The 19,286-nt window shown below is 52.0% G+C and overlaps 1 protein-coding gene across 1 annotated transcript in view; it reads left to right on the forward strand.

Moving 5' to 3' along the window:
- Positions 1 to 19,286, forward strand: part of FOXK1 (forkhead box K1) — an 87,288-nt gene that overhangs the window by 40,439 nt on the left and 27,563 nt on the right. Inside the window, exon 2 of the mRNA XM_010370752.2 lies at positions 18,282 to 18,467. Within this exon, the coding sequence (XP_010369054.2) occupies positions 18,282 to 18,467 (186 nt within the window). The remainder of the gene's footprint in view (positions 1 to 18,281; positions 18,468 to 19,286) is intronic.

Consider the following 19,286-nt stretch of genomic DNA (forward strand, 5'->3'; position numbering starts at 1 on the left):
GCAAGTGGGCCTGGACCCTGAAGAATGTGGCTGCCGCCCGGCTCCAGAGTGACAAATATAGCAAAAGAGCTTGTTGGTAAATACTGCCTGAAAACATTGGCTTAATTTGTCTTCTCAAAGCTGTTTTTGTTTTCTGTGGTTTTTTTTTTTAACATTCCCAGCTGACTAAATTTGCATTCTTCCCTCCAGGACCATCTTGGAATAATCTTGCTCAGCTGAATAATGTTGCAGACTAAAACTAGCAAACGCAGCCCCTTGCCTTCCTGTCGCCTCTCGGGTATGTCCATGCTGTCAGCCCTGGGGTGCCTCTGCAAACACAGGTCCCTCCTGGCCGTGGTACAATCACCACGGCACAGGACCGAGCGCGGAGACTTGCAGCAGTGCGGGGAGCTTTTCCTTTCTCCAGATGTTGCTCAAAACAGTTACTACCAATTTTTGTTTGTTTGTTTGTTTGTTTATTTGAGATAGGGTCTTGCTCTGTCACCCAGGCTGGAGTGCAGTGGTGCAATCATAGCTCACTGCAGCCTCAACCTCCTGGGCTCAAGCAATCCTCCCACCTCAGCTTCCCAAATAGCTGAGACTACCAGTGTGCACCACCACACTTGGCTGACTTCTTTGTATTTTTGGTAAAGATGGGGTCTCACTATGTTGCCCAGGCCGGTCTTGAGCTCCTAGGTTCAAGCGATCCTCCTACCTCAGCTTCCCAAAGTGCTGGGATTACAGGCGTGAGCCTCTGTGCTCAGCCCATTCGATTTTTAAAAACTTAAATGACCCTGCGTTTTCTGCTGCCCACTTTTTTGAGGGCTTTTGGTACTTTGGATTGTTAAGTTGTGTGAGTGAACATGAGAATGACCTTGCCAAAGCAGCTCTTGGTGCCCTGAATAGCTGGGCACCAGGCAGTGCCCGAGACCTCCCTGCTCCCAGCTGGGATTCTGTGCACATCCAGAGTTTGTGTTTTTGGGGTGGTTGTTGTTGTTGTTGTTGTTGTTGTTTTGTTGTTTTTGAGATGGAGTCTCGCTTTGTCACCCAGGCTGGAGTGCAGTGGTGCACTGTTGGCTCACTGTAACCTCCGCCTCCTGGGTTCCAGCGATTCTCCTACCTCAATCTCTTGAGTAGCTGGGATTACAGGCACCCACCACCATGCCCGGCTAATTTATGCATTTTTTGTGGAGACGGGTTTCACCAAATTGGCCAGGGTGGTCTCGAACTCCTGTCCTCAGTGATCTGTCTGCCTGGGCCTCCCGAAGTGCTGGGATTACAGGCGTGAGCCACTGTGCCTGGCCCAGAGTTCGCTTTTTATTCGGTTGGGGAACTCTGACTTACTGTCCTCTCGAAAGTCAAGCATTTCTATTTTGTCCAAATGTGTCAATCAGGGGTCTGTGCCTTGTGTGTGTGTGTGTGTGTGTGTGTGTGTGTGTGCGCGTGGCATGGCTCCACAGCTCCCATCCTAGACTGTGGTCCACGCCAGGGCTCTGGGCTCAGCAGACAGCCAGGCTGCTTCCACTGGACTGTGAAGCTTCTGTCTCAAATCTCAAGGTGGCCTCAGTGTTCAGCACGGTTGCTGGTGCCCCAGTAATTATGTTTCCATTCCAGGTGAGAGATAGGAGGGAGGGATGGTGGGTGGTGATCCTCTGGATAGCTCTCTGCCACCTCTTCAGAGACTCCCACGAGGGCTGTGCCGTAGGCCACACCCACTTTGCATTGCTGGCTCCCAGCTGCAAGGGGAACAGGAAATGTCATCTTTTAGCTGAGTGCGTGGCTACACAGAAAAATAGTGGGGACAGGGAGAGGAGAAGTGGGTTTGGGGGGCACCCCACCCTCCTAACCCTGCCTGCTGCCCTCTGTCCCCAGCAGGAGCTCCCCTGAGCCCATCCATGCACTGTGCACCCACCACCCCCAGCCCCCTGGCGCCCACCTTGCCCTAAACCCCACTGTGCTGTGCTCGCTCGCGGTTCCTGCAGGTGCACATTCTCTCTCTGAATTGGTTTCATTGCACTGAAAGTTGGGGTCGCAGAGATAGATCGGCGCTACCTCTTGAGAACAGCAGTGCCCAGGCTTTGGCCCAAGCGGCCAGAACACCCCTTGGAGCACTGACCCCATCGGCTCCGGGAAATGCAGCGAGAACAGAGCTCAGTCCCTTGGTGGGACCGGGGGCACTGCTTTTGTTCAGAAAGCAGTGGGGTGATGTCATGGGATTTTTTTTCACTGCTGCTGCCCAAAGTGAAACTGGGCTTAGTTGTTGTCTCAGGAGCCCAGCCAGCCAGGGGGACACGGCCTCCTGCCCGCAGGCAGAGGCCTGGGGCCAGATGTTCGCTTTCTCTTTCGCTCCACAGGAGTGAGGAGCAAGGACCTCATTGCCTTCGTGTGGCCGGGCCCCTCCGGCCCGTCTGTGCGGACAGACTCGCTGGGCCTCACCCGTGCTCCGGGCGTGTGGCTGTGTTGGGAGGACGGGAGCTCTACTGCTTGGCAGTGGACACACACAGGCTGCCGGCTGGCCCAGTGGGTAGCAGTGCCACTTAGATGTGATTTCTCAATCTCTGTCAACTGCCGTGGCTGCCCGGGCTGGGCTGTCCTGTAGGTTTCAGTTCTTCAGGGAAACAGGCTGGGAGCCAGGCCAGGTGCCCATACTCGGAGGGGTAGGGAGCCAGAGGCACATGTGCTGGGCATGGGCTGGGGCCTCTGGCTGGCGGGGGGCGGGGGTGTGTTTGGGCCTGGTGGGATTCCCCATATTAGGAAGGTGAGCTGAGCTCAGCTGCAGTGGCCGAAGCAAGGAAGTGATTTGTCAAGCCATTTAGACACTGTCCCTGTTTTCTTTCAACAAACAGACCTTTTTTTTTTTTTTAAGCAGCAAAGACCTTTTGCTCTCTATTGGGGTGTGGCTGAGGTTTGCATTTGGGGGCTCTCTTGAGCTTTGTCGTTGTCTTCAAGGATGGTATCTAAAGGGAAAGTCTTAAAATAAATAACTTTGAATTTGGATAGGAATGTCTGTGCAGTGAGGGACAGGAGGCTTCCGTGTGTTTCCCTAGAACATTCTCATTCTTGGCCAATGAATGCTTTTACTTAGGAAGGACGAGACCCATGCTGCAGACCGTCTGTTGTAGCTGGCTGCAGTGGGATGGCAATCACCTTCCTGGCAGGCCCCTCCCGGGGCTCTGTCCTCTGCTTCTGAAAGCATTTCCTCCACCAACTTTAGCAAAACTGGGCCTGGCAGATCATTTGAGGTCAGGAGTTCGAGACCAGCCTGACCAACATGGTGAAACCCTATCTCTACTAAAAATGCAAAAATGTTAGCAGGACACAATGGCACGTGCCGCAGGAGGCTGAGGCAGGAGAATCACTTGAACCCGAGAGGCGGAGGTTGCAGTGAGCCGAGATTGTGCCATTGCACTCTAGCCTGGACCACAGAGCGAGACTCCGTCTCAAACAAAAACAAAAACAGAAACTGGGCCCGGGCCTTGGAGGTGCCCGAGTGCAGAAGATGGACAGCGGGAGTTCAGGCCTGCCATGTCGCTCTCGTTTCTTCTCCCCTCTGCAGGGCGGCAGCTGCTCTGCCCTCAAGCCCTCTCTTTTCGCCCACCCTGTTCATAGGGGGAAATGATAACATGGTCGCTTTCCCTCAAACTCCGTGTTTTCACACATCACCAAAGTGTTCAGAGAAGTGGGATATTTTGGTGAGTTAATTTACTTAAAGTGCTTAGCACACAGTACCTGGTATGTATAATAATAGCAGATATTAGTTGTCAACTACTAATTTTAATTTTTTTTTTTTTTTTTTAAAGAAACAGGGTCTTGCTCTGTCACCCAGGCTGGAGTGCAGTGGCATAATCACTGTAGCCTTGAATTTCTGGGCTCAGGTGATCCTCCCGCCTCAGCCTCCTGCAGTAGCTAGGACTGCAGGCATGCACCACCATGCCAAGCTATTTTTTTTTTTTTTTGGTAGAGACGGGGTCTCGCTCTGTTGCCCAGGCTGGTTTTACACTCCTGGCCTCAAGTGATCCTCCCAGTTTGGCCTTCCAGTGTTGGGATTAATAGGCGTGAGCCACCACTCAGCCTAACTATTATTATTGTAGAATTTCAGGTTAAGGTTTGCAGGTTATTCTTTCACTTTATTTTTTAATTAAATTAAATTAATTAATTTATTTATTTGGCGTGCAGTGGTGCGATCTTAGCTCACTGCAACCTTCACCTCCCGGGTTCGAGTGATTCTTGTGCCTCAGCCTCCAGAGTAGCTGAGATTACAGACTTGCAGCACCACGCCCAGCTAATTTTTGTATTTTTAGTAGAGACTGGTTTCACCATGTTGGCCAGGCTGGTCTCGAACTCCTGACCTCAGTTGATCCTCCTGCCTTGGCCTCCCAAAGTGCTGGGATTATAGGCGTGAGCCACGGCGCCTGGCCTCATTTTACAGGTTGTTCTGAAGTGTGGTGTTTTCTCCTTTCAGGCTTCAGTGCTGAGGGCGGCCTGCTGTCCGTCCCTGCGACAGACTGGGCCCTGCCCCACCAGCCCATCACTCGAGGTCATATGAGAGTGCTCACTCCTGGGTGGGAACCAGTGCACTGAGGAAACACTTTACCAGAGTAAACGAGATTATAACTTGTTTGCCAGAGAACCTCTCCTGTGGCTGCACCTGAGCCTATCCTGGGTCTGTCCGTGGTCTTCACATTGGTGCTTGGACACCCGTCCTTCGGGAGGGGAGGAAGAGCGGCCTGTAAAATGGAGATAGTCGGTGGCATGTGTTTGCTGATTGGATTGGCATTGGTATACACAGTTACCAATCACTGCACAGACAGTTCCAGGGGCCCTCCCCCAGCCATGTTTAGTGGCACTGACCTCGGGCAGCTGGGACCCCGGGACAGCAACCAGGGGACTGCGTTGGCCCTGGATAGCAGCCTGGACCGGTCAGAAGCTTCTGTGTGGAGCAGTTCTGTTGGCAGCCCCCTGCCTCCAGTGGAGATGTGACATGGCTCTTTCTTGTCTGCCAAACATTCTCTGATTCTTTGGATCATCGATCCTCCCACAGCAAAGGCGGTATTGTTGCTGTCCTTTCAAGGTTAATCCAGGATCAGAAAAGTCTAATCATTTCTCTGTGGTTTTTGGAATTTCCAAAGAGCACCCAGATTTTAACCCTCAGTCCTCCGGGTTGTCCGGCTGCGGCCGTGCCGCTGTTGAGCAGTAAGCTCATTTCACCTCCCGTATAAACTTGTTTCTATGCATTTGCCTCCTGGGAGACTCCAGATTCCTGAAAGAACTGCATGGTTATGAACTCTTACTCATGTGCACTGAAGTGCACGTGCTGTGTGTGTACTGACCCTCTGCCCTGTGGGAGCCACGTGCTGTGGGGAGAACAGACCAGCAGCAGCTGGGACTCCTCCAGGAACCTGCTCCCAGCTAGGCATGGTGGTGCAAGCCTATAGTTCTAGCACTTTGGGAGGCTGTGGCAGGAGGATCGCTTGAGGCCAGGAATTTGAGGCCAGCCTGGGCAACATAGTGAGACCATGTCTTTGAAAAAAAAAAAAAAAAGTAAGAAAGAAAAGAAAACGTATTCCTCCTAAGTCGGGCATGAGAGTGAGCCAGGGAGTTCAAGGAAGGCTGCCTGGCGAACAGTCTTAGAGGACGAAAAGTCTGTGCGGATAAACCAGTGTCTTGTACTTAGTGTCAGTCAGGTGGCCAGTGAATAATGACTCAGTGGAATTATTGTGGACAGCATTTTGAGATCTGCAGATTAAGCCATTTGGACTTCCCAGAAGCATTTTCTTAAATCAGCATCGAGACAGAAGATGGACGATAACTTGAACTGCTCGTCGCGAGCAAGCTCTGGCACCACGTGCAGCCTGTTCTGCCCGGGTCAGCCCCAGAGGGCTGCAGAACGCTGTGTCTGCGTCCACTGTCTTAAAGAGTCCTGTCCGTCTTTACGCAGTCTTTGTGTTTACGTGTAAGCCACACAGCATGGTGGGGAGCGGAGGTCATTCTGCAGCCTACTCTCTGACCCTCAGGGTCCTCTTTGGGAGCAGCAGGCAGTGGCTTTCTCCTGGGCCAGGCAAGATTGTCTTGAGGAGTGGAATGTCTGCTAGAAATGCAGATCGCTGGGGCCACCACCATTTGGCCAAGTCAGTCATCTGAGGGTCCCTTAGCCTCTGCAGGCTAAAGCTGTGGGAGTCACCGTGGGTCCCCATGGCGGGATTGGGAAGCAGTTACCTATCAGATGAGTGTTCCTTCCACGAAGGGAAGGTGGGGTGATTTTGAAGGAGCTGTGAACACCAAGGGTGCCATCCTTGCCTGTGCTACTGTGGGCTGCTCAGGACTGCCGGACCTAAGGAGCCCCACCCAGCAGGACACACATACCTGAGCCCCCGGGAGGGTGGGTGGCCATGGCTGTGCTTGGCTGCCTCTGTGGGCCTCTGTGGGGCTTCATCCTAATTCAGTGAGGTCTCTTGCCACCTTCCTCCAGGGCCTTCCTGAGACGGAGGCTGAGACTTCAGACTCAGAAAGAAACCCTGGCCGGGCACAGTGGCTCACTGCCTGTCATCCCAGCACTTTGGGAGGCCAAGGCAGGTGGATCACCTGAGCTCAGTAGTTTGAGACCAGCCTGGCCAACATGGTGAAACCCCGTCTCTATTAAAAATACAAAAACTAGCCAGGAGTGGTGGTGCACGCCTGTAATCCCAGCTACTCGGGAGGCTGAGGCAGGAGAATCGCTTCAACCCAGAAGGCGGAGTTTTCTGTGAGCCGAGATCCAGCCACTGCACTCCAGCCTGGGCGACAGAGCAAGACTCCGTCTAAAAAATTTAAAGAAAGAAAAGAAAAGGAAAACAAAAGCCTGGCCTTGGTCAGACCATTGTCTGCAGTTTTCAGTGCATGTCACTGACTCAGCATATGGGCTTGTGTATTTCGCTGTCTTTTTTCTTTTTCCAAATAGAACGTGCTTATTTGCCTGATTACAAAAATAAGTGCATTCTCTCTATTTTAAAAAATTAGCCCCTATGAACACATAAGAACTTACAAACACTGAAACTGCTACTGCGTTTTAATTCGCACACCCCATGCACACCCCCACATTGTTGTCACTGCGAGAACACAGGGCCCAGAGCCGAGTACACTCAGCCAGGGTGAGTGATGGGCAGTCTCAGAGCTGTGTCCCTGACCACCCTGCCACCCAGCTTGCCACCGCGGTCAGCCATGGGCTACGTGGGTCCTGGGGTTCAGGAGAACAAGGTTGGGGCACGGACCCAAAAGTGGAGTCAGGGTTGCAGCTTTGGTTCCTGAAGGAGGGACGCAGGCACAGCGGAGAGGGCGTGGTTTGCAGGCACCAGTGCTGGTTCAGTGTGGGGGAGGGGATGACGTTTTTGTTGATGTCGGGACGTTGGTGACCCAGCCCCTGCCCCGCCTTCGAATTCGTGCCTTATTTTCCAGAGCCGCCACACTCGAGACATCCTTGCTGCGGTGTCATCTGTAACTTGTGTCCCATCACTGCCTTGCACTGTTCTTAGCACACTGGCAAAGACGGGGTCTCTGCAATAGAGAGGCGCCTATGGCTGCAGCCATCTGTGTTCGTTTTGGGGGTGTCATAAATAAATGCCTTCCATTTTTAATAGAAAGACAGTATTTTAGGTTAAAAAAAATTAAGATTGTCAGAATTCTCTGATTTGGGGATTTTATATGTTAACGTTTCTTTCAAAACCATTTCCTGAGGATGGGCGCAGTGGCTCCCTCCTGTAATCCCAGCAGTTTGGGAGGCCAAGGCAGGAGGATCTCTTGAGACCAGGAGTTCGAGACTAGTCTGGGCAACATAACAAGACCATGTCTCTTCGAAAAATTAAAACCATTTGCTGAACAGCCTTATTTCTCCGAGGAGTTTAAGCAAACACTGGCAGGGCCTCTGGCATTCCAGTTTCAGGCCTTATCTGATGTGGCCCACCCTGGGACCGTCACCCGACTTCTGTGCCCGCACAGAGAACTCGCTGGTAGGAGGCGGTGAGAGGTCTCCGAGGTGGTGGGTGGGCATCCCTGCAAGTCAAGCTCTGCTGTTCCCCAGCCTTCCCTTGAGACTCTTGGGGGCCCCGGGCCCTGTGCGATGTTTTCCCCCTGCGTTGGAGCCAGACCACTTAACAGAACCAGATGAGCCAGGTTTAAAGCTTTATCGGGTTTCCTAAAGACATGTTGCAGCCTGCAAAATTCGAAAGTTCCTGTTACAAAGTATATAACAGCTTTTGCCTCCCATTCTTGAGTCTTTCATTTCTTCAAGAACATGGTAGCAACATTTAAAGAACCTTTTGAAAAGAGAGAGGTGGCTGGGCACAGTGGCTCATGTCTGTAATTCCAGCACTTTGGGAGGCCAAAGCGGGTGGATCACCTGAGGTCAGGAGTTCAAGACCAGCCTGGCCAACATGGTGAAACCCTGTCTCTACTAAAAATACAAAAATTAGCTGGGCATGGTGGTGGGCATCTGTAATCTCAGCTACTCGGGAGGCTGAAGCAGGAGAATCGCTTGGACCCGGAGGCAGAGGTTGCAGTGCGCTAAGATCACACCACTGCACTCCAGCCTGGGCAACAGAGCAAGACTCTGTCTCAAACAAAACAAAACAAAACCAAAAAAAAAAAAAACCAGAAAGAAAAGAGAGAGGACTGCTATAACACCATCCTTATCCAGGGCTGTTTTCATTTCTCCTTCCAGTCCTTGTCTTAGTAACAAGAATAACTGAAGCAAATTTTCAGTAACCGCTTGCCACGTGCCAGCCGTCCGGTCAGGACTCAGGACTGATGTTCACGGCATGGAGACCTGAGGCCACATGGAGGCTGGGCTGGCCAGGGTGAGGCTCAGATCCAGTGACTTGCTCAGGTGCCCCCAGGGCATCCTAGCAGCCCAGGCTCCAGCCAGGCAGGTCTGACGTCACCTCCCTTGCCGTTAGCCGCTGCACTGTTCCACTTGGTCTTCTGCTAAATTTATCAAGCTGTCGTAAATGTTTCCCTATTCCTACACGCATCAGTATTTAGCGAGGGCTCCTTATGTGTGACACGCCTTGTGTGCCTCTGATGACGCTGCTTGCAATCGTTTGTTCAGCCCTTACAGGAACTCTGAATATGCACCGTCATTACCCCAGTTTTGCTGATGAGGGAAACAAGGCCAGTGCATGTAGAAACTGACCAAAGATTCCGGTGTCGACAGTTCTCCATTCATTCATTCACCGTCATAGCCCACTGCAGCCTCCGCTGCCCAACCTCAAGCCATCTTCCCTCCTCAGCCTCCCAAATGGCTGGGACTATAGGTGTGTGCTACCACACCTTGTTAATTTCTTTAAAAATTTTTAGAGACAGGGCTGGGCACAGGGGCCCACACCTATAATCCCAGCACTTTGGGAGGCCAAGGCAGGTGGATCACCTGAGGTCAGGAGTTCAAGACCAGCCTGACCAACATGGAGAAACCCCGTCTCTACTAAAAATACAAAATTAGCAGGGCGTGGTGGCACATCCCTGTAATCCCAGCTACTCAGGAGACTGAGGCAGGAGAATCGCTTGAACCCGGGAGGCGGAGGTTGCAGTGAGCCGAGATCGCGCCATTGCACTCCAGACTGGGCAACAAGAGCGAAACTCTGTCTCAAACAACAACAACAACAAATTTAGAGACAGGATCTCGCTGTGTTACCCAGGCTGATTTAGGAATTACTGGGCTGAAGCCATCTTCCCGCCTTGGCCTCCCAAAGCGCTGGGATTATAGGCATGAGCCACTGCGCTGGCCAATATGCATAGTTTTAACTGGCCATAGTAACACAGGGCTTCAAACAGAAGTCCTCAGGTCTCACTTTGCAGAGGCAGTGGCTTTTAAAGCTTCCCAGTTAACAATCTGAGCTACTATTCACTGAAATGCCCTGTTGTAGACATGCGTGGCTTTCTGTTAGAGAAGATAGGGTCTGACTGTCCTGCTGCCCCTCCTCATCTGGGAGCCGCGGGTCCACACTGCATGCCCTCTTTGCCGTAGTGCAGAGTTTCTTTATCTTCTTTATCTTCTTACTCATCCAGCATTCTCTGTACCTATTGCGAATTGATCAATTCAATTAGGTGGGAGGATTGCTTGAGCTCAAGAGTTTGAAACTAGCCTGGGCAACATAGTAAGACCCCAGCTTGAAATAAAAAATGATAAAATTAAAAAAAGAAAAAAAAAAGACTGTCACGTATAAACGAAACAGACTTGGTCCTTGTTATTTTGACCTTTGTGCAAAATCAAAACTACTTTCTAACTGAAAGAATCCAGGAAGAGAAGCTGTGCAGGAGCCCAGAGCTATGCAGGAGAGAGCCAGGGCTCTCGGGAGAAGGTTCCCAGGAGAACCGAAGGACAGGAATGTCATGTTACCCAACTGCTGAGCGGAGTTCTAGAGTGGCGTCAGCGTCCAGAGATCAATTTGACTGTTGAGAAGGGGAGGAGTGAAGAAAGCCCTTGGTTCCTCGTACAGACATGACCCATTTGTATCCCACTGACTAGCTCATAGTCTAATGGCTGCAAGAGGGGCAGAGAAACATGGTCTTCAGTTGGGTGGGCGTTTCTCTGTCGCTGTGTTTGCTATAGAAGAAGGAGAGAAGGTGCTCTGGGAACCACAGTCTCAGCCACAGTCCAGGAAGCTGCCCAGTGCCCACGTGGGAACTGGATCCTGCAGGTATCGCTCGTGAAAACCAGCCTGGCGTCTTCTGGCCCTTCGCTTGGGTCTGCGGTGTCTCTCAGTGGTGGCTGCTCTGAGGCCCCTGAAGCTGCAGGCTGGGTGGGACGGTGGGAGCCTTTCCCTGGTCTTGACTCGCGCTGGCGTCCTCTCTCTGGCTGTCATAGCCAGCCCCACGGGATTGTGGAAGCCACAGGAACCTCCCGGCACGCGCCAACCCTGGACGTCTGCCGGAGCTCGTCTGGGTGGCAGGTGCCGGCCACGTGGGGTCTGCCCTCCAGGTGCCGCGGGTGAAGCTTCACCTGGCGCAGGGAAGGCCATCAGACTTCCAGCTTGTCGCCTGTGTCCTCGGCCCCTAACCACCGAAGCGATGCCTGTGTTTTAACCTTAGTGACCGCGCCACCCGGCTCCTTGGAGACACGCAACTCCACAGCGGTTAGGAGATAGCAGGTGCATTCCCGGAGTTCCTGAGAAGGAGCGGCCTGTGTGGGGTGACTCTAACTCAAGCCATAGGCCTCCTAGACAGAGCCTCTGAAACTCCGGTTTTCTTTGTCCTTCCTGGGACAGGTCTCATCCAGTCTCTTCCTTTTGACATTTTCTGAGTCACTTTGAACTGTGCAAGGTTTCCCGTTTCCCCTGGACGTGGCTCTTGTGGTCCTGGCCTTGGTGGGCAGATGCAGGGCCCGCTGCCTCCTTCGGAGGATGAGATGCTCTGTGGCTTCCACCACTCCCCAGATTGTCTGCTTCCTCCGTGCCCCTCAAACTCATTTGCCTCAGTCCCTGTCTTCCTTGTTGGGGATATTCCCCAAGTGTCTGTTCTTGTGGAAGGGGAGGCGCCCCCTCCACCCCCCCGCTGCCCAGGTGTGCGTGGGCATTGGTGCATGGGGTTCCCGCCCTGGGACTTCATGGAAGGGCTCAGGAGGGCTGGGTCTCAGGCTTTTCTCCTGGGCCATCATCTGCTGACAGCTGGGCTCAGCTCTGGAAGCTTGGGGGGCCAAGAGCCTCCAGTCCTCCTGCAGAATTTCAGGTCTCAAGGCTGTTTTCGGCATGGGGTGTCGCTCTCTGCTGCTTCTGTGTCGTGTGCCCTCGTCCAGGCCTCGTCGTTTGCCGCCTCCAGAAAGTAAACCCGTCCTTCTGCTGGGAGAGACGGGGCGAGGGGACAGCTGTGGACAGGAGCGATCTGTCACATTCATTTTAAAAACTGCCTCCGGAAGCTTTCACGGCTTCTTCTTTCCTTCTCTGATTATTTCTCTGTGTCTGAAATGATGGCAATTGTATTTATTTATTTATTTACTTATTTATTTTTTTGAGGCGGAGTCTTGCTCTGTCGCCCAGGCTGGAGTGCAGTGGCGTGATCTCCGCTCACTGCAAGCTCCGCCTCCTGGGTTTACACCATTCTCCTGCCTCAGCCTCCCAAGCAGCTGGGACTACAGGCGCCGCCACCTCGCCCGGCTAGTTTTTTGTATTTTTAGTAGAGACGGGGTTTCACTGTGTTCGCCAGGATGGTCTCGATCTCCTGACCTTGTGATCCGCCCGTCTCGGCCTCCCAAAGTGCTGGGATTACAGGCTTGAGCCACCGCGCCCGGCCCGCAATTGTGTTTATAAATACGAGAATTAAGTGAGCTATTTTTATTTTCTTGACAGCTTTCTGGTTGGTCAGGCAGGTGGTGGGATTCGTGGCCTAAGGAGGGGATGGGAATGAAGGCACGTGACATGCCCCAACTCACTCGGGCTCATCACTGGTGGAGCAGTGGCTAGTGCCAGCTAGCTGTGTAGAGAGGACTCTGTGGTCTGAGGCTGAGCCAGGCAATGTCATCTCCAACCAAGTCACCAGTTTGGCCCAACTTTCCAGGAGCCATCAGCTTCCAGGTGGACCCGGGAAAAACCCAAGGCTGGGGTTAGACCCTCAGTGTGGGAGCTTTCAGGCAAGAATTCTCCCCACAAACAGCTGGCCTGAGATGGACTGCACACGCCCTACAACTAACCCTTTCCATTGTTCCAGTCCGTGATTTTCAGCACATTCACAGAGTTGCACAGCCCCCAAGTCAACCTCGGAACATGGTCATGACTCCAGAAAGCAGCCCTGCAGCCCTTAGTCATTTTCTCTTTTATTTATTCATTTTTTAATTTTTTTTTTTTTGAGACGGAGTCTCACTCTGTCGCCCAGGCTGGAGTGCAGTGGCCGGATCTCAGCTCACTGCAAACTCCGCCTCCCGGGTTTACCCCATTCTCCTGCCTCAGCCTCCCGAGTAGCTGGGACTACAGGCGCCCGCCACTGCCCCCAGCTAGTTTTTTGTATTTTTTAGTAGAGACGGGGTTTCACCGTGTTAGCCAGGATGGTCTCGATCTCCTGACCTCGTGATCCACCCGCCTTGGCCTCCCAAAGTGCTGGGATTACAGGCTTGAGCCACCGCACCTGGCCTCCCTTAGTCATTTTCTACCCTCCTGCCTGTCCCACCCGTCACTCCCGCCCTAGGCAACCACGAAGCTCCTTTCTAAGTCAGGCAAGAATGTTCTGGAGAGATTTCCTCCAAAGATGGGCACTTGCTAGTGCAAGAACCTCCCTGCCGGGCTGGTGGACGGAGATTTCTACCATGTGGGCACACTTTACCTTGGCAGAATCTCCACCAGTCAAGACCGGCAGTGTGTGTGGCTGAGTTTAAACCACCGTGCAGCACCGTCACGATGCAAAATGTACGCTTTGAAACTCCAGCTAGAGCCCTGCACCTCTATCAAGATATTACAGGGAGAGATGTAACTGGCAAACTCTGTGAGCACGCTGGGGAAACATCCATTTAAAAATCAAACTGGGTGCGGCGGCTTACACCTGTAGTCCTAGCACTTTGGGAGGCTGAAACAGGTGGATCTCTTAAGGTCAGGAGTTCAAGACCAGCCCGGCCAACATGGTGAAACCCCATCTCTACAAAAATACAAAAATTAGCCAGACGTGGTGGTGCACGCCTGTAATCCCAGCTACTCAGGAGACTGAGGCAGGAGAATCCCTTGAACCCGGGAGGTAGAGGTTGCAGTGAGCTGAGATCGCACCACTGCACTCCAGCCTGAGCGACAGAGCGAGACTCCATTTCAAAAAATAAATAAAATAAAATAAAGTAGCATGCTTCATAGCATTTTCTCCACCTCCTAGTAACGAGGCCGCCTGCCTCAGTACAATCACTGTTCCAGCAGAGACTATGAAAATATTTATTGTTAAACTTTAATTGGAAAACTACTATTACAGTACGAAATTGTCTGTCATCTATAGATGGGATTAGATCCCTGCCTGTCCTATAAGACATTGTTTTGTTTTACTGAAAACTCAATATATATACATATCATCCAGAATCAGTTTTTTTTTTTTTTTTTAAGACAGAGTCTTGCTCTGTTGCCCAGGCTGGAGTGCACGGGTACGTTCTCGGCTCACTGACATGGCTGTCTCCTGGGTTCAAGCGTTTCTCCTGCCTAGCCTCCCGAGTAGCTGGGATTACATGTGTGTGCCACCGTGCCTGGTTAATTTTTTGTATTTTTAGTAGTGGGGGGGTTTTGCCATTTTGGCCAGGCTGGTCTCAAACTCCTGACCTCAGGTGATTCGCCCATGTGGGCCACTCAAAAGTGCTGGGATTACAGGCATGAGCCACCACGCCTAGCCTAGAATCAGTTTTTTGAACTGGAAAGCACCTTAGAGATGGTGTCTTCTATTCCAACCATTCTGTTTTATTAGCAAAGATCACGGAAGCGCAGAGAGGTTAGGTCGAGTGGTTCTAGACCAGTTTTGTCTTTTGGTGGCATTCACCTTTCTCGCGAATCCCCACACCTTACACCTCTCATTCCTGCCACAGTTTGCTCTTTGAAGGGGAGAAGTGAAGCCTGGAAAGGCCTTTCCACCCCCCTGGAGTTGGGGAGTGATTTAGCCCAAGGTCAGATGGGCTCTGGCTTGTACCTGGCTTTCAGGTCCCAGTTCAAAGGGGGACCCAGCTCCTCTTCTGTGCTTGTGTGTGTGTGTGCGTGCGTGTGTGGTGTGTTTGCGCATGTGCATGTGCAAATGTCTTACCAAAAAGCACCTCTTCATGTCTTCCATTTTTAGTACATGTGCTGCCGAAGTGAGCACTCTTCATGTCTTCATATCCAAACCCCGATCTCCAGGATCCCCTTCTTCTTGTGACCTCAGTCATGGGCCGGAAGCCACGTCTTCTTTCTCTTTGGCTTTGATGGCTCCAGCGTGATCCGATTCCATATTAACATAGGGACTTTCATGACACAGAAGGTCAGAGGTCTCAACTGTGCCCTTCTGACAAGTAGGAGAACATGCTTTGTTTCATTGATTTGCAGTGGTTCAGGGAGTTGAGGGAATTGGAGAAAAGAGACAAATGGCAAGGGCCATAGAAACTATCTTTAAACATTTGGCATCATGACTGCCATCGTGTCCAGCGCTGGTGGAACAGGGGTACGTCTGTGTGTGCATCTGTATGTGTGCGTGTGTGTGTGCATGTACATATGTGCGTGCATGTGCTTGTGTGCGTGCATGTGTATGTGGATGTCCGTGTGTGCGTGCATGCTTGTGTGCGTGCATGCGTGTGTGTGTGTGTGCACGCGTGTGTGTGTGCGTGCACGCGTGTGTGCGTGCACGCGTGTGTGTGTGCGTGCACGCGTGTGTGCGTGCACGTGTAGATACACACACAGACACTGTTCGTTCAGCACCGTCGTTCACAGGTGGAGCTCACCTTAGCTCCCCTGCCTGGACGCTCATCCAGATGCTGGCCTCAAATCTCTTTCCTTGCTTCCCTGGGTCAGGGACACCCGGCCCATCCTCAGACACCAGCTTGGGTAGACAGCGGCTCTGGGACCCACAAAAGCTAACAGCCCCCAGGACTGAAGAGCCCTTGGGCTTCATAGAGCATCTTAGAAAATGAGTGATACAAGGCTGGGCAGGGTGGCTCACGCCTGTAATCCCAGCATTTTAGGAGGCCAGGGTGGGAGGATTACCTGAGGTCGGGAGTTCCAGACAAGCATAACTAACAATGGAGAAACCCTGTCTCTCCTAAAAATACAAAATTAGCCGGGCGTGGTGTCGCATGCCTGTAGTCCCAGCTACTTGGGAGGCTGAGGCAGGAGAATCGATTGAATCCAGGAGGCAGAGGTTGCGGTGAGCTGAGATTGTGCCACTGCACTCCAGCCTGGGCAACAAGAACCAAACTCCACCTCAAAAAGAAAAACAAAAAAAAGAAAATGGGTGATGCGGCCAGGCACGGTGGCTCATGCCTATAATCCCAGCACTTTGGGAAGCCGAGGTGGGTGGGTCATCTGAGGTCAGGAGTTCGATATCAGCCTGGCCAACATAGTGAAACCCTGTCTCTACTAAAAATACAAAAATTAGCTGGGCATGGTGGCACGGGCCTGTAATCCCAGCTACTCGGGAAGCTGAGACAGGAGAATTGCTTGAACCCAGGAGGTGGAGGTTGCAGTGAGCTGAGATTGCGCCATTGTATTCCAGCCTGGATGACAGAGCAAGACTCTGTCTTCAAAAAAAAGAGAGAAAAGAAAGAAAATGGGTGATGGACCTTTCTAGTCATAATACTGATGCAGGAAATCTCCATTGGGCTGGACTGAAGAAAGTGTAAAGGACATCAGACATTCCTTTCAATGTGACTTAAGAGGACAAAATTGTGGAGTATTTTCAAATGGCCTCGGGCTGCCCTTCTGAACCTTGGGGGTGCCTGACCACCCACCCTTATCCCCCAAGAATCATTCAGTGGGCCGTGCCTCCCAGACAGCGTCTCATCCTGGAAACAGTCTCAGAGTCCCTTTTGTGTTTGGAAATAGAAACCTGGTGCCCACAGGCCCAATGGTGCCTGGTGCTGAACGATGTGGTCCGGCCTCCTTGGGGAGACCCAGCCTTCTCTGCCCAGTATCTCGGGGAGAATCAGGACTGGCCCAGTTGAGCCAGCTTAAGTGCCTGATTTTCTCTCTTCGATGTGGGCAGCCTGGCTAGCAGAGCTATGGGAGGAGCTGCACATTTGTAATGCTGAGTCACTTCCTTTGAAGCGGGTCCCTGGGAAGAAGACTGACGCAAGAGGACCCCCTGCCGACAGCCAGGCACCCTTCGTCACCCTCTGACCCGCTCCTCCGTCCTATCTTTCAAAAACGCTTTGACGAAGAGCAAAGGGGCTTTCAAATGAAAGAGGGGTGTTTGCGCACGTCCAGGCAAGGTTTTAGGTAGATTTACTGTTTAAACACTGCCGCAGATGTAAAAACACAGTCAGGCATAGACCCAGCAGTCTGGTGCTGGGAGACTTCATGCAGGTTCCACTACAAGAGACCCTAGCGTCTCTCAAGTGTTGAGTCACTTCGCCTGTTCTGAATGCCTTCTGGAACTCTGAAAAGCGCATTATCACCGGTGGCTTCTCTACATTCTTTCTAAGCCCCCTTCCACATTTTTAAAGGAGAGCCTTTTCCAAACAGCTGCGCCGGCGGCCAGCGTTGCTTATCTCCGTGTGGGCAGGCTGCTGCTTTACATTGCTTTTGTTTTTGTTTTTGTTTTGTTTTGTTTTTAACTGAGTCCTGCAGTTAGCAACTTGATAGTTGCTGCCTCATCAGTTTAGAAATTGCAAGGGCAGCTGGATCAGTAATGCTCAGCTTTGTAAACGGTGGCAGTTTCTTCAAGCCAGGTGAACCTTGGATACTGTTCACGGCACCCTGGTGTTGACTCTGACGCTTGCGGCAGGCTTTGTTTGCATTTGGTTGTCTCCAGTAGAAAAACCGAGGCTCATGGTTTTAAGCCCAGAACTGATGGTGAAGCCGGTCCGTTAAGCTCTGGGTGGATAATGCACGCCCTCTGCGACTCCCGCCTGCCCGAGCAGGGGTGGAATTGCTCCTGCTGTCAGATCTTCTAGGCAGTGGCAGAGAATCATCTTGAAAATGTCTGCATAGGTGGCTGCCATGCTGTTTCAGTCTTCCAGTATCTCCTTTGAGAGGTGGCAGATCTCACCTGGGTGCCACGGCAGTTGCCCTGGCAGACAGGAAGTAGCCGTGTCTGTCTGGAGCCTGAGTGGGAGATGGCATGAGCGGCACTTGTCTGGGGATATTTATATCTCTTCTGTCTCACGCACAGTGAAAGACAACTGACGGCCGGGCACAGTGGCTCTCGCCTGTAATCCCAGCAGTTTGGGAGGCCGAGGCAGGCGGATCACCCGAGGTCAGGAGTTCAAGACCAGCCCGACCAACATGGTGAAACCCCGTCTCTACTAAAAATGCAAAAACTTAGCCAGGCGTGGTGGCGGGTGCTTGTAATCCCAGCTACTCAGGAGGCTGAGACAGGAGAATTGCTTAAACCTGGGAGACCGAGGTTGCGGTGAGCTGTGATCACGCCACTGCACTCCAGCCTGGGTGACAGAGCAAGACTCCCTCTCAAAAAATAAAATAAAATAAAAAATAGAAAGACAACTGACGTCCAAATAAGTCTAAGTCTCAGTTCCTAAGTGTCTTCGTAAAAGCATCGAAAGTGCTCTCTCGGTCCCAGGTTTGAGAGTTAGGGTCCGGTTACGTTGACACACGGACATGCACCTTTCCTGGATGTTGGCGTCTTCTCGAGTCTCCTCCTGCACCTCACACCCGCTCCTCCTCCCCCTCCTCCCGTTGCAGGTGTACCTTCCGGTTTCCCAGCACGGCCATCAAGATCCAGTTCACGTCGCTCTACCACAAAGAAGAGGCCCCGGCCTCCCCGCTCCGGCCGCTGTACCCACAGATCTCCCCTCTGAAGATCCACATCCCGGAGCCGGACCTCCGGAGCATGGTCAGCCCCGTCCCCTCCCCGACTGGCACCATCAGGTAAGCAGCCCCCAGCCTGCCCTTGGGCCCCTGGGAGAGAGGGAGATGGTGCGAGCGTGCCCGTCGCATGCAGCACTGGGTTCCAAATCTCTCTGGAAAATTGCACGTGTATGGAAACACAGAAAGTGTTGTATGTGCATCCGGGACCTGGCTGAAATCTCTGAATTCTCTTACAAAGGGAAGAATCAATGCCTGGTCATCACTTTTCCCACTGGAAGTTTTATATATTAGGGCTTGTTAAAGCAAGCACAGGTTTTTTTGGTTGTCTTTTGTTTGTTTTGTTTTTTTAAAGTACATTGGAAATGGTTTTTTTGTTTGTTTTGAGACAGAGTTTTCGCTCTGTCACCCAGGCTGTGGAGTGCAGTGGCACGATCTCGGCTCACTGCAACCTCCACCTCCCAGGTTCAAGCCATTCTCCTGCCTCAGCCTCCCAAGTAGCTGGGATGACAGGCGCCTGCTACCACACCTGGCTAATTTTTTTGTAGTTTTAGTAGAGACGGGGTTTCACGATGTCGGCCATGCTAGTCTTGAACTCCCGACCTCAAATGATCTGCCCGCCTTGGCCTCCCAAAGTGCTGGGATTACAGGTGTGAGCCACCGTGCCTGGCTGAAAATGTTTTAAAGTAATATTTGTCCACCAGGATTTGGTGAACTTTGTTTCTGGAAGCTTCATTTGTGAAAATTCTCTGTGACCTTTTAGAAATTAATCTAGATTTTGAAGAAAGTCCTCAAACTTCCTCATCTCTGGTGTGTTATACAATGATAAACTCCTGAGTAGGGGTTGCAGGGTGAAAAGTGTAAACAGAGCTCTGTGTAGGG

Source organism: Rhinopithecus roxellana, chromosome 6 (assembly GCF_007565055.1).
Source record: "Rhinopithecus roxellana isolate Shanxi Qingling chromosome 6, ASM756505v1, whole genome shotgun sequence".
Classification (NCBI taxonomy): Eukaryota; Metazoa; Chordata; class Mammalia; order Primates; family Cercopithecidae; genus Rhinopithecus; species Rhinopithecus roxellana.